This window comes from Glycine soja, chromosome 12 (genome assembly GCF_004193775.1).
Source record: "Glycine soja cultivar W05 chromosome 12, ASM419377v2, whole genome shotgun sequence".
In the NCBI taxonomy this organism is placed as follows: Eukaryota; Viridiplantae; Streptophyta; class Magnoliopsida; order Fabales; family Fabaceae; genus Glycine; species Glycine soja.
The window spans coordinates 3,212,055-3,226,231 of record NC_041013.1 but is presented as its reverse complement, the minus strand read 5'-3'; the positions used below and the strand labels follow the sequence as shown (position 1 = coordinate 3,226,231).

The 14,177-nt window shown below is 34.6% G+C and overlaps 2 protein-coding genes and 1 non-coding gene across 3 annotated transcripts; all 3 read right to left on the bottom strand.

Annotated features, from left to right (window-relative positions):
* Positions 1-931: 931 nt before the first annotated feature.
* On the bottom strand, positions 932-4,980 carry LOC114379866 (guanine nucleotide-binding protein subunit beta-1-like). The gene is made up of 6 exons (XM_028338657.1): positions 4,628-4,980; positions 4,411-4,505; positions 3,541-3,965; positions 2,062-2,419; positions 1,835-1,948; positions 932-1,218 (listed from the first exon to the last, which is right to left on the bottom strand). Exons 1-6 carry the CDS (start codon positions 4,731-4,733, stop codon positions 1,183-1,185), a joined length of 1,134 nt encoding a protein of 377 aa, XP_028194458.1. The 5' UTR covers positions 4,734-4,980; the 3' UTR covers positions 932-1,182.
* Positions 4,981-6,836: 1,856 nt separating this feature from the next.
* On the bottom strand, positions 6,837-6,908 carry TRNAE-UUC. Its single transcript has one exon. It is a non-coding gene; the product is annotated as a tRNA-Glu (tRNA).
* Positions 6,909-8,347: 1,439 nt separating this feature from the next.
* On the bottom strand, positions 8,348-13,186 carry LOC114379232 (glucan endo-1,3-beta-glucosidase 7-like). Its single transcript, XM_028337857.1, has 5 exons — positions 13,035-13,186; positions 11,963-12,618; positions 9,631-9,963; positions 9,021-9,303; positions 8,348-8,634 (listed from the first exon to the last, which is right to left on the bottom strand). The coding sequence occupies exons 1-5, from the start codon at positions 13,102-13,104 to the stop codon at positions 8,597-8,599; spliced, it is 1,380 nt and encodes a 459-aa protein (XP_028193658.1). The 5' UTR covers positions 13,105-13,186; the 3' UTR covers positions 8,348-8,596.
* Between the last annotated feature and the right edge of the window lie 991 nt (positions 13,187-14,177).

The window sequence follows — 14,177 nt, the reverse complement described above, 5'->3', positions numbered from 1 at the left end:
CACAGGACAGAGGAGATCCCTAGGGAGGCCGAGAGGACCACGGAGGCAACTGGTATGGGGGAGTGTCCATTAGTGTGACTGGGAATGGAATCTTATAGTGTGTGTTACACTCTGCCTCTGCCGGCAATGGAATAGTTGCTTACGTTGTCTTTAACGTGACCTAACAGGCACTTAGTTTCATCCTACTGTGTTGTCTCCGTGCCATACATAACAGATGCCAAAGATAGAACCAAATTGCAGTGTAGAGAGAGAGAGCTGGACACAAGTTACAAGTATTAAGTCGGGTTTATTGGAGTAAACTTCCATGGTTATGAAATGATGATTATACTTCATTTCTTTGTAGCAGCTGTAATGCGAATTTTGGAGATTTGCATAAGTATTTGTTTTCTCAACGATTAGTTTTTTTTTTGTTAAAACAGCAATTGTTTAGTGCAACAGACACGCCACTATTTTGTGCGTAAAATCTACGTTTTTCTGTACGATTTTGATGCACTATGGTTCAGTGAGGGTAGATATGCTGCCCGTAAGAGCAGCATTCACTACAATGATCCTAAAGTAATATTTTCTCTCTTTTTTTTGCCATACTTCACCTAATAAAGGATTCAGAAGATTACACACAATCAGGTTATTCAATGTATGTTACAATTTATACGACTAGTACGACTAAATGTATTTTCAAGAAGATATATGCATTTCAGGTTGAACTTATAAGCAATTACTGCACTCAGATGATAATAAGAGACATAAAAAATATTGTTTACAAAAGTTTAATCTTATATATGCACCGGGCCTCTTAATTTGTGATCTATTTAGTTATGGCTACGGCAGAAGCGGGTTTGAGTAGGTTTTAGCGGCTGCATTCAACGATAATTGAAGCAAGGGTAGCTACATTATGGATTTATAGGACAAAAATAGCATTTACTAACAGGTGTTAAAGAGGAATGCAAATTTTCATTTTATATAGTTCGGGCCACTTTCAGGAAGCTCCATAGCTAATCACACCTTTAAGTATTATAATTATCATAGTTATAAGGGAATGGTACAGTTGGCGGAGTGGGTAGTACAATGGAAAAAGTACTAAGATCACACACATGGACAAACGGACATGAGTTGCAAGGCTAAAATGAAGGGTTATATAAATTAGCACGCAATTCGTCTCCAATTTGACCTTCCCGCAATGGCTTAAGTTGTCCTCCTATGCCCTCCAAATGCCCATATCTGCAGTGCAAGGGACAAGTAGTTAGCAAATATATTCAGTGAACAAGAGCTATCTACATTCAACAACCACTTTTAGAACTTAACCCATAACTCCAAAAACACCGTATCCAGTATAATCGGTGGCATCCACATCGTTACTCTGGGATACAATCGACATAATGTAATTGTTACCCGTGTGAGGGTAGGACAATCCTAGAACAAAATGTTCTATTGTCATTACTAATTAAGTAACCAATACTTGCAGGGCCGTGTTCACTTCTGGAAGTTACAAACATTAAAATCTCTATAATGTCAGGCCCTTTACATTTCTAAAGAAATCATGTTTTGATGTTCCAACTCTGTTGTGCTAGTTAGATTTATACAACCTCATAAGCAATCTGTCAACATGTTGCTTCTCTGGGGGGATGGGGGTGGAGGTAATTCCTATTTATTTAAGGTTTAAACCGTGGAGGAATTAAGGCTTATAAATTCAGTTGCTTAAATGTTTTTAATCCTATAATCTATTGACAAGTAAGACAAATATCAAACACAAGTAGAAGCTAATTTCAAAATTGGTAACCCAACTGTGTATCACATAACCTAAGAGTTATTCAATATGGGCAAAATGCATGCTCACCTTTAAGTTTGTGTCCCAACTTCCTGTACACAAGGCACTTCCATCAGCTGACAAACCTAAGCAGCTGATCCTGTCCTCATGAGAGTCTTGGAGAGATCCTATGTTCAAGACCACCTGCATAGAAGCAAACATATGTTCTGTTAAAAAACTAAGCCGACTTCAATCACAGTGCAACCAGAAACAATGGAACCTGAAGTTGTTGTATGTTTTGCTAGAGCACCAAGTACCTTTGCCAATAAAGTGTCCCAAACATAGCAATCTCCATTTGTGTATCCAGCAAAAAGAAGTCTTCCTGAAGCAGAGAATGCAATGGAAGTCACAGGAGTGATGTCATTGTCACTGTGCTGCTGATAATAAACTTGAAGTTGGTGTCCAGTCCTAATGTCAAATAATCTGCAGGTTCCATCATCTGAGCCTGTTCCAAATCTATTACCGTCTGGAAAGAATTTGACTGCATTAACATCTCCCTCATGCCCATGAAATGTCCGCACTGCTCGACTTGCCACACGAGTATCCCACAATCGAGCAGTTGCATCACAAGAACCAGATACAAACATTCTTGAGTTGGATCCATTAATGGAGATACTGGAAGAGGACAAAGCAATAATATATTACTAAGAAAAAATTCAATACTAACAAATAATATTGAAAAGAAACACGGTGTTTAACAAGCATGTTGATTACCAACCAGATTTCATAATTTGTGTAGAAAGGAAGTTTTAAATTTATGCATATGCTTTGCATTTTGAAGCTAAAGTGGCCATTCTTTTGCAGATTAATTTATTCAACAAATCAAAAGCAACAAAAGTAAGTAAGTTATTATTGCCTCCCTTTTATTTTGCATCAACTGCACTTTTTTTTTGGGATAAATTAAAGTATTTATTAAAAGCTAAGTGAGAGCATAAGAGGTGCTCACTTAGCAGAACAGAACAAACTGAAGTACAATGTGGATAAAATAGAAAGATGAAGCCACACTAACCCAATCCACATCGCATCAACCTACCAAAATCCTACCCAAGTCTAAGTGCAAAAGGATCAACTGCACAGATTGTCAGGAGTTGGAACAGAAGGGGAGGGGGAATTTGTTAGGGACAGATAGAGTAGTTAGTTCACTAGAGGGGAATTCTTTCTCCTTGTTTCAGTTCAAATTCATTCAATCAACAAAGTTATTCTTTGGGTTCCTACTCCTAACACAGACATCCCTTTATTATGAAAGCAGGCAGATACCTCCAATAAATTTACAGAATCGCTGAAACTAAATCTAATATACTATTATATGTCTATCAGATTCTTTAACTAATACATTATCATGAATGTCTTGTGGTCGAATCCTACCCTTTCCCAGACTTATATACCAGAGAAAGGGTAAAGACACGCATGATTGAACACTAAGACCATTCAAATCTGCTGCATTGCCAAATGAATGTACTCTTAACCTTTTTTTTTCCCCTCAACTGAAAGGTTTACAGTGTAGGAATAATATTTGACCATAAAACAAACATCCATGATCTGACAAATCTGCTAGTCTTGCCAGTATTCTGGAGTTAGTTGTAAAGTTTTGTTTTGTAAAGACACATGAGTTCTTTTTGTAGGTTTGCAAAATAGATGGTAGGTAGGCATAATAACACAAAATACAAAGGAGGAGATAATAATTTACTCAAACAACAAACATTGGTTCAAACTAATTCAGCAAACAACTAACATACCTAAGTACATCTGCAGTATGTCCAGACTGAAACTCTCCTCCAAAGATAGAGGTTTTAAGGCCTGTAGTAATATCCCATAAAACACATGTCTGATCACCAGAACCAGTAATTAAATGAGTATCTTCATCTGGAACATACTGACAAGAGGAAACATAACCCTTATGTCCACTAAGCATCCGGGAAACAGGTAGATTCCCATCCTTGTCAGTGGGTGAATTAAGATTGAAAATAGAACAAACACTGTCAAGACCACCGCATGCAACAGACTGACCAGTTGGTGAAAAAGCACATGTCATGACCCATGCACAAGGCAGCTTTATGGCATGAATTTTCTGCCTAGTTAGAGCATTCCACACTATTAATCGCCCATCTTGAGATGCACTAACAATCTGACTTTTTTCAGAAGTCCAATCCAATGAATACACCTATAAATTTGAAAGCAATCCCAAGTCAACCTAAAATCTGCAAGTTTGATGATTAGAAGAAATCTACAACGATTGCTGATGTAGTATATCAAAAGCACGATGATTTCTGCTATGTAAGACAGAACAAGACTATCTCACAAGTCACGACTGGGGTGGACAAAAAGAAAGCTAGATAGCTAGATAGCTAATGGGAGAAGTTTATATAATTTTTTTCTGCTTATTATCTTCTCCTATGAAAAAATTTATCCACACAGGACCTCAAACTCATTAACGTTTGAGGAGATAATTCCATAATCATTTAACGAACCACAAACTGAAAAGTGATAAGCAGCTATTGTGGTGCTCTAGAAACCGAAAAGTCAAGCAAGTTAAGAGACCAAAATTGAGAACAAGTCAAGCAAGCAAAACATATCACAAAAAAAAAAAAGGGAACAAGGAAGGGTACCTTTCCCGTGTGACCCTGCAAGGTTCTACAGCAAACCAGATCCGTAGGTCCAAAGGTCACAGGTGTTCTACCCTGAGACCTTGCATACCCAGAAACTGAAAAAATACCCATCAAACAACGAGTTCAATAAGCAAGATCTAAGACCAATTATTAGCACTGTGCTACCTAAAATAATCAATGATAATAGCAAAACAATTAAAGAAAAAAAGGTTATTACCATCTGTGTCGAGCAACGAAAGGCGCTTCTGCTTTAAACGGTGTCTGAGATTGTTGACGGTGTCGGTGGCAGCGGAGTGACGCTCTTTGAGCTCCGTAACAGACATTTGGGCTCCGTGACGTAACAAATTATAGTATTAGGGAAGGAAGGAAGGAAGGGTAGAAGAGCATTGTGATTGTGAGGGAGAAAGGAAATTTATTTATTTAAAAAGCTGAATGATTCGTGAGATGAGTTGAGTTGTTGTTCTGTTCAAAGAGAAGAAGAAGAAGAAGAAGGAGAAGAAGTCAAGTTGTTTCTGACTTTCTGACGCTGGCAACTCTTCCACACACGGCCCCACCTTTCTCCATCATCTCCGCTTACATATTTAGTTTGATGTTCAAAATAAAATCAATAAAAATTCAAAACGCAGAATTAAGGCTTCTGCTCAAGTGTAATTTTACAACACATTTTTAAACGTGTTTCAGACTTTTTTTTTTCCCTTTCCATGTAAATATAAATATATGTTTCAACATCTCTTTTAATTAAAATTTAAACCTAGATTAATCATAAATAGATACTATATCCAACCTCTATTTAACAGTAATGATTATGGTTACTGTACAATAACTGCATAATGGTGTGCGTGCGCATGTCTTGGTAACGCAAGGATCATGCTGACAGGGCACTGCCACGTGGCACTCGCTCATGCTTCTATACTCTTAAGTCGACATCACCTAATATTCCAATGTTAGACATAACAAGTTGAACATATGTGAAGGCAGATCCACATACGTAGGTTATGAAACACAAATATTAGACAACATATGGAATAACTAACTATGATTCATTAGAAACGCTACTCTCTCTCCCAATTCCAACCACCATCATGCTCTCAACATTAGAAAAATACTATTTTTAATAAAATAACTAATTTTCCACTTTTCTGATGTTATTTATTTAAATTAAGTTGATGATTTAGTTTTAAAACTAATTGATATTTTTATTAATTCATAATTAAGATATTAGTAATCAATATAACAGCAACATGTACATTTAAGGTTTTGGAAGAATTATGCGGTAAAAAAGGTTGAAAGAATCATTTTCCATCTTCTATGGAATAAAAAGATGAAAAACTAGTAAGTTCAATGGATAGAGAAAAAATAAATCCATTAAATGGAAGGCAAGGAAAAATATAAGGATGAATATTGATTTGGACCTCCACTTTCTAGAATTTGAGCTGAATCTACAAATTAAACCAATGTATTAATTCAATGACAGAAATCTATTAGCTAAGCATCAAGGCATGTATAATGTATTAAGGATAAACTTCAATAGAGATGCAAAGTATTGAATCATGATTAGAAATCTGTTAGAGATAGTAATTTTCACAATACTTATCCAACAAGACAATTCTCACACCATATCATGTAAGAAATATCAAAATGACCGAATCAAGAATAACATAAATAGACTTTTTAAGATGTGAGATAAAATCTCCTTTTAATTTTCGTTCCCTTAATTTATATTGTATTTTGTACATACTTATTTGAGCATTGAAATCATTATAAATACATAATCAAAGTTGTCAATTTTTTTTTAAAAAAAATTAATCCCAATATTTCACTTACAAAAATTGGTGTCGGCTAAATATCAGAGAATAGCATGTTCAACTTGGTTTCAAGTTCAGTGCTCTTATGAAACCAACTTAACCGAAAAAAGAACAGGAGGTTAGAGTGTTATTTCTGTCTTTGACTTTTATCTTTTTATGTTTTACCCTCCATCCTTCAATTCCAAACACACATTTTCGTGATAGACATGCAACTTTGCCACTTAAGCATGATTTTTCTATAAAAGAAAAATTACTGAATAAACTAAGAGATGAGAAGGCGATAAGTCCTAAATGTCAAAAATTAAATCTACCGTATTAGGAGCTGACCTTGTGTGAAAGATGATGCCCGAAACCCAAAAATATATCTTTCATCTTTGTTTGTGAATGGGCCATGGAATTGTCTCCTCCACCTTAATATATTTTATTTATTGTTTTCAACATCTTCCCATTATTATCAGCAAAAGACAAATTTCTTGGTGGGCAATAATGCAATAATGAGCATGCGTATTTCATTGTTAGCTCATAGTTTGACCATATTAAAGTTAGGCAATTAAAAATAAGTAAAATGATAGAAGAAAGCACTAACAATTCCGCATGCGTTTGCAAAATTAAAAACCTTATTTCCATTGCCGGGAATCGAACCCGGGTCTCCTGGGTGAAAGCCAGATATCCTAACCGCTGGACGACAATGGAAGTTGCTGTTTAATGTTTTCATTGTATAATATTTATTAATAAATAATATTAATATTATGTTAAATCAAAAGTTTCACACCAAGTTTCAAATCTTTAATTCATAATTAATATATGCATGCATGTAATATCTAACAAACTAATTTAACAAATGCAAGTGTTTCTTTGATTGATAAGGATTGCTGCATTTTAATTTTAGCTTTTGTTTTCAGACAAGCAACTTTAGGATTTTTATTTTTCTTCCCATAGAAGCTTTTAGAAGATGTGGGAGATTTAAATCATATTAATATTGTCGTTGCTCTCAAGTTTTAGGTAAACCAGCAAATAATCAAATATGCACTTTGATTCTGTTTCATTTTTCTCCTTTTTCATTGTGTTATGTTTCCCTGGACTTTCATAGCATTCACCTCTATGGAAGTTCTCCTTTAAACCTTAAAAAAAACCTTGGTTTCAAAGAAAAAGAAAATTATTCCCTTGGTAATACAAGCCACAAGGCTAACTAGAGGCAGAAAAACATCATAAATCTTTAATTGCATTTTCAAAAATGTTCGGTGGAGTAATGCAGAGGTGATTAATAAATTGTCAACTGTCAACTCTATGAAATTGGAATCCTGTAGTATTTTGGCAGCTAAACTTTGGGCCATTTTTCATGGTCTCAAAATTTTGGATTTGGATTGTCAAGAGACTATCAATTTGTTAAGCAAAGGATGTAATCCCTGCCACCCATGTTACTGTTTGGTTAGAGGTATTCACAATATTCACAACTATCAAGTGTTTGTTATTTGGATGGATATTTTTAGAGAGGCTAATCAAGTTGTTCATAAGTTAAACATATCACGGGATGACTTCCATTAATCAGTCTTATGTCTTTAATGTAACTCCAGGTTTTGTTTGTAGTGTTCTCAGAACAGATTGAATAATATTCACAATTCAACAACAACAAAAAAAAAGAGATAAAGAAAGTGTTATTCAATATAAAAACCGAGATGATTAGTATATGTTTGGAATTTACTTTCCAAGTAATATTTTTTTCTTCTTTTTTCGTTTTGTGTATTAGCAATCAAAATTGTGCATTAAAATTCACAAAAACACTTTCTCAACTTTGATCTAAGCATAATTTTACTTCACTTTCTAAAATGAATTTGACACTTCACAAGAGTAAGATGATTTACAGCTTCCTTAAATCCTTTCTAATATATTTCAATAAGCTAGTTGAATCAAATATATCCAAAATAAACTGTTTTTAATCTTTCCAATAAATTTCAGTTAAATTTATAACATAAATCCTCATGCGATAATAGTTTATTGAATAAACAACACGTGTGTGTGTGTGTTGTGTATTGTGCAGAGGATGGAGAAGGGCCGAAACAACTATTCCACACACAACATTATTACTGCAGTCACAGCCACACACGCATAGGAAACATTCCAGCACAATGACATTTGGTGAGAATAAGATGTACCCAGAGCATTTAATTGAATAAATAGGAGGTTTGGATCACAAGAGAATTGAAGGGAACACAATTGTGAGTTTGTGACGCTAAAAGTAGGAGATACCACGCACGAATGAACGTGGATTGGCATCCATTTACAATTGATTCGTAAATAAAAGAGGGCAAATGAGAACCTTATTCCTTAATTCAATTATAGTATAAATAATTCTTTTTAGTTGACATCAAGTTGAAGCCTTTTCAGGTACTCCCACCGGGATAAACACAAGCATTGTAACCTACAAAGAGGAGTAAAATCAAGTTAGATAACTAGCAGAATTATATGTAAATACTGAGTTGGGTGCAAGTGTACCCCACATGAGTGTTGTGTTTCTCTCTCTCCTACTAGTAGTTAATGGAGAGGATCTTAATTCGTAAGCACTCATGTATACCTATGGTTAGAAACCAAGACTACCCATAAAGCACACAATGCAAGGTTCTAGCCTACTTCAATTTCTGTTTTCTAAACGCTTTCCCGCCACAAGGAACAAAACATCATACGTGACAAGTTATGTACGTGGCATTTGTAAGTATGATACAAGACTATAAATTGCTTCATAGACAAAGATTTCAGAAAAAAAAAGGGGGGGGGGGGGGGGGGGGGGTGTTAAGAAATTAAACTTACTTGGATTTTGGGATGTAAGCATAGCTGTTTGAGAGAAATCACAGTTCCATGGATTTCTGCCAAACTTCTGGTAGTAGAGATTCATAGCAAAGGCGGCATGAGATGATATCGTGTTAGGTTCATAACAAGCACCTTCTGGTTGAATTGGCCCACAATCTACAACTTGGCTACCACAAATATAATCAATATTTGCCTGCAATTGAGCCTCAGTCACTTCCACTTTGGGGATGCACCATTGTGTTCCCGTTTTAGGAGCTGGAGTAACAGGACTAGTTGGTGGATTCTGTGGACAGACAAATTAAGGAAACTAGTTAGGATTTGTTTGGATTTCTGGTGGGAAGGTTCCAAAATTACATTTGAGAGTAGAATGAGTTTTCAGTCGTATTTGGTTATCCCTCAAAAGTACGTTTAAGAGTAAATTTTTGCGTAAAAATTGAGTTTGGAAGAAGTAAGACTTTAGATACTTTTGCAAATTGAGTTTGCAAACTCTAATCCAAACATGCATTTCAGTGTTACTAAAAATCATTTGAACGAAATTGTTTATAAAATATCAACATTACTATGCATGTGTCTTATTAATTAACAGCAAATTAGCAATTTAATTGTTCACCTTGTGGGTAGAACCAGACTTGTCTAGGCCAACATCATATGCCATGGTGAGATCAGTTTTGAACAAACCAAATGCTCGCTCAGATGCTGGACCACGTTTCAAATCCTCATCATAGAGCGCAAAAATGAATGTGTCCACAGATTTGCCTGGCATCAAAGGAGTGCCAACCAGTGATCTAAGGTGTTCAATGAGGTTCCCGTTATAGGCCTTGGCATTTTCAACACTTGCTCCTACTTCATTGCTGTCCCCACGAGAGGGCCATCCTGTCTCAGCAATCACAATCTCCATGTCCTTGAATCCCATACTGCTCAAAGCAGCATGCACTGCATCCACCTATGCTCAGCATTCAACCCCAAAGTGAATCATAAACCAGTTATAATGCACAAGTATTGTACAAACTTTATTATAATTAATTACACGATGTTTACTTCTAAGTTGTGCTAGTTATACAACTCATACGATGAGAATTGCAAACCATGTTTATAGATATAACTGCATCTGAGTTTAACATGAGATGATGAAAATTTTAAATAAAGTCCATCTAAGCTAAAATAGTTTGCATTATAATGCTTGAAAAAAGTTGTGAATGTAAGAGTAGTATTAGAAAAATTCTTTCTACGAGTCCTAGCAAGAGAACATGTTGCATTTCAAATTTTCACATAATTAGATAAACTATCCACTTTTTCATGTAGCGGCAATCCAACCACTTTCTACGTGAAAATTAAAAAGGAAGAACCACTATAATTACAGAAACAGAAAAGTGAGAAAAAGCACACAGAATAAAAAGATGCGTGACAGCGTGAGTGAGACTTCTCAACCTCTGTACTACTACTATTGTGGTATCATCAAAAGCAAGAACAGGATTAGTGATCCGTTAAAAGGGCAGAAACTTTATAAAGAGTTGCAAGTTCAATCTTAACTTAATATCAGAACTAAATAATTACACTTACTATCACACAAAAACGTTTCAAATTTGGCTTAGGGACTATACATATTTCAAAATTTGACAAACTATTTTAACAACTAGACAGAGGAATGGTATAAAAGATTATTCCTGCGAGAACAAAGTGAAGTGGCATGAGGTGGAGAGTAGTTCATAAAATTAAGATATAAAAGAAAACTGGATAAATTATATTCACATTAATGACATGATGGCTCTTTATATATTTAATTATGAGAGGGATCAAATTAGAAGAGGTCTACCTTAACGAACAAAGGTATGAGACATCATGTTATTATATACATTAAGAAAAAAATATGTAAAATTAAAAAATACGAATATTAAATGAAATTTTAATTTCATAAATCTTATAGAATGTATATATAATTTTCATAAATTGCTGACTTGGGCATCGAACATGCATGTTGGAATAAAAGGGCATCAACATTAAAAAGGAAGACATGCAAGTTCAAAAATCATAATTTATTATCAGAACACTAAATAATTACACATAAATATTTTAAATCATACGTTTTTCAAAATTTAACAAACTATTTTAGCAACTAGGCTACAGAATGGGGTAAAAAGATTATTATACATTGATACTATAGTCTCAGATATATCAAAGTGAAGATTATTAGACACATAGTGTCGTAGTCACGTAGCATGTACGTTAAGAACAATTCGACATTGCACTCCTTTAAACGTTTAACGAAATTACACAAATATTGTTTTCCTTTTTTTAATATTATTCGACCTCTTTTAATTTACATAATTGTATAAAAAAATTAAGAGAAGTATATGTTAATTAAAAAATACACAATATTATATTATTATATAATTTAAGATTTGTGTAGGTGAAAAGTTAAGATTATTAGTGAAATTTTGATGACAATAAATATAAACATACGTTGTAAAAATAATATAAGCATACATTCACTTTCCTTTTTTTGTTTTTTATTTCAATTTTTAATTTTTTTCATTACATCACTTATCATTTTTGCACTTAAATTTCATTCTTTTTTTTTCCTTCTACTTTTTACCTATACATCTCAATTATTAAGTAATTTAAAATTATTATAATCTTTACTAATTTTTACTATAAATTAGAAAAGTTAAATAAGTGCCGATTAATTTTTATCGAAAAAATAATTGAAGGTGTACTCTCTTTTGTTCAATGTATGACTGAATATATATATATTTTTTATGTTAATTCTGTTTAATATAAAATTCAGTCAAAAAATAAATAAAGAATAAATAAGAATTATTTTGATCAAAAATGAAATATAATTTTAACCTTAGTTACTTATATCCAATTGTTACCGTGAGTGTGAATATAGTTTGTCTAAGGAAAATTTTATTAGAATAAGAATGAAAAAATAAATTGCTGACCTGAGCATCAAACATGTTAGAATAAACCTTCCCACTACCCGTATCGACCCGACCCGAATTCGGTTGAAAAAGACAAAAAGCGAGTGTTTCGGGTCTCGGGTCGCTCTGGTAAGAAAAGAACGGGTACGGGTTGAAGGCGAAGGGTGATTCGTTATCTTTCTGAAACGCGAGCAACTGTTGGAGGGTGTTTACGAGAGCCGGGTCGAATGACCCGGATGATGGAGGATCCGAGTGAGTCAACACGGCCATCGAGTGCACTGTAGAAACCTTTATTTTTGGCGCCGAGTTGAGGGCATTCTGGACATTTTGCATCGCCGGGAGAAGCTGCGAGACGAGGCTCTCGTCGCCGGAGCTCATGACCTCGTTGCCCACGGCGATCATAGTGATGTTGCTTTCGGGGTAGTAGGGCAACACGTTCGCGTTAACCCACTGAGTCGCCGAGTCGGGATCGGAGGCCAGACTCGGAATGTCGCCGTTGGCCGCGCCGATCACGATTCCGATGCCGGAGTTCGCCAGGGACTTGATTATCGCCGGATCGGCGCCGTAGAGACGGACTTTTCCGACGGTCGTGGACTTGAGGAGCTCCGCCGAGGCCTCCGGCGCCGGAAGGTTGTCGGCGACCTGGCCGTAGTTCACGCCGATGAAGGGCTGCGAAACTGTAAGACGAAGAAAATTCAGTGTACAAGAAAAATTAAAATTAGTGACAATAATTTATTAATAACTTCACTATTTTCCCCCCCCCACTAAATTTGGTTACTAATGCATCGTTTATTATTATTTTTAGTGAGATACCAGGAAGCTAATAAATGAATTCTAGAATTATGAAACAGTTTAAAATTCGGATTAAAAAAAAATTAGTGAAGGGTGTTTGTTCTTTTTCGGAAGCATGAAAGAAACTTCAGTTGACAGTTGAAAACACAAAGTTGTTCGTAATTCATTCACAGTTTCATAGGTTTTTCGGAAAAGTTTGAGACATAAAATGAAAAGCAAAGAAAAATGTGAAAAGAGAAAATAAGGCCATTGAAAGGTTACAAAGGATCGATATGGAAGAATTGATGAGACAAGAACAAACCAGCAAAGCACATTGCAGTGATGATCAGGGAAAGGTGGAGGAGGAATGAAGGGTTGGAAAGTGTAGCCATGGTGGTTTAGACTTTAGACCAAGGAGTGTTGAGCTTTGTGGTTTGAACTTATAGAGGGAGCATGAAAATGTAAGCCAAAACTAATAGAAAAGACCTATACAAAAAGACTTTAACATAGAAGGATGGGTCTAAAATAATAAATGAATATATCACTAATTATATTCCTATATTCACTTTTTTTCTTAATTTCACTTCTATCATATTTTTCTTCTCATTGAATTATTCTTATAAATTATTGAATCTTTTCAATTCATCTTTCTTTTCTCTTTCCTTTCTTTTTATATTCTCTATCTTCTTTTCATCCATCCATACCCCAACAAATAAGGTATACGTTAAACATTTTCTTAACTATGTAGCACACCAAAATAATAATAAGTGAAAATTAATTAAGAAAAAAAGACAGAGACAGATGTATGCCGAACGTTAATTAAATTGAGTTTCTAAATTAAAAACCACAGTTCTGTCTCTAAATTCATGAGGAATTGTTGAGTATGCCTGTATTAATTATTAGATATCCTTAACGTTAATATTATGCTATTCTCTACTTAAAATCAAAATTTTAGAAATTAACTTTTGACACATTCTAGTATAGGTATATATAGACACACACATATATATATAACCTTACCTCTATACACCCTTTGAAAGTTACAGTAATTTTAAGGTTTAGAAACATAAGGAAAGGAAGCTTCGTTTTCACAAAACTTGAACGGTTATACATGTGCAGCATGCAAAATGTTAAAATTTAAAAACTTAAAATCGTGTATTTTTAAATAAATACTAGTAGTATTCAGGAGGAAAGGAACACGTGAAAATGTGAAATTCTCATAACAGAATGACAAGGACTAGAGGCGATAAAGACTTTATTATCCAAAAGTGGTAGAGATAGTATTTGGGATTCATGATTTTTCATTTTTTTCGTTGGTTTCGCACAAGGATCCGGTTCCTACTAGACTACCCTTTATTCTAAGCAGGAGTGGTAACTTTGGGTCCAAAAAAAAGAAAAAAAGCAAACACTGTAATAGTGTAACAATGTTCATAAAGAATTGTTTCCGAGTCCTGAAATAAAATAA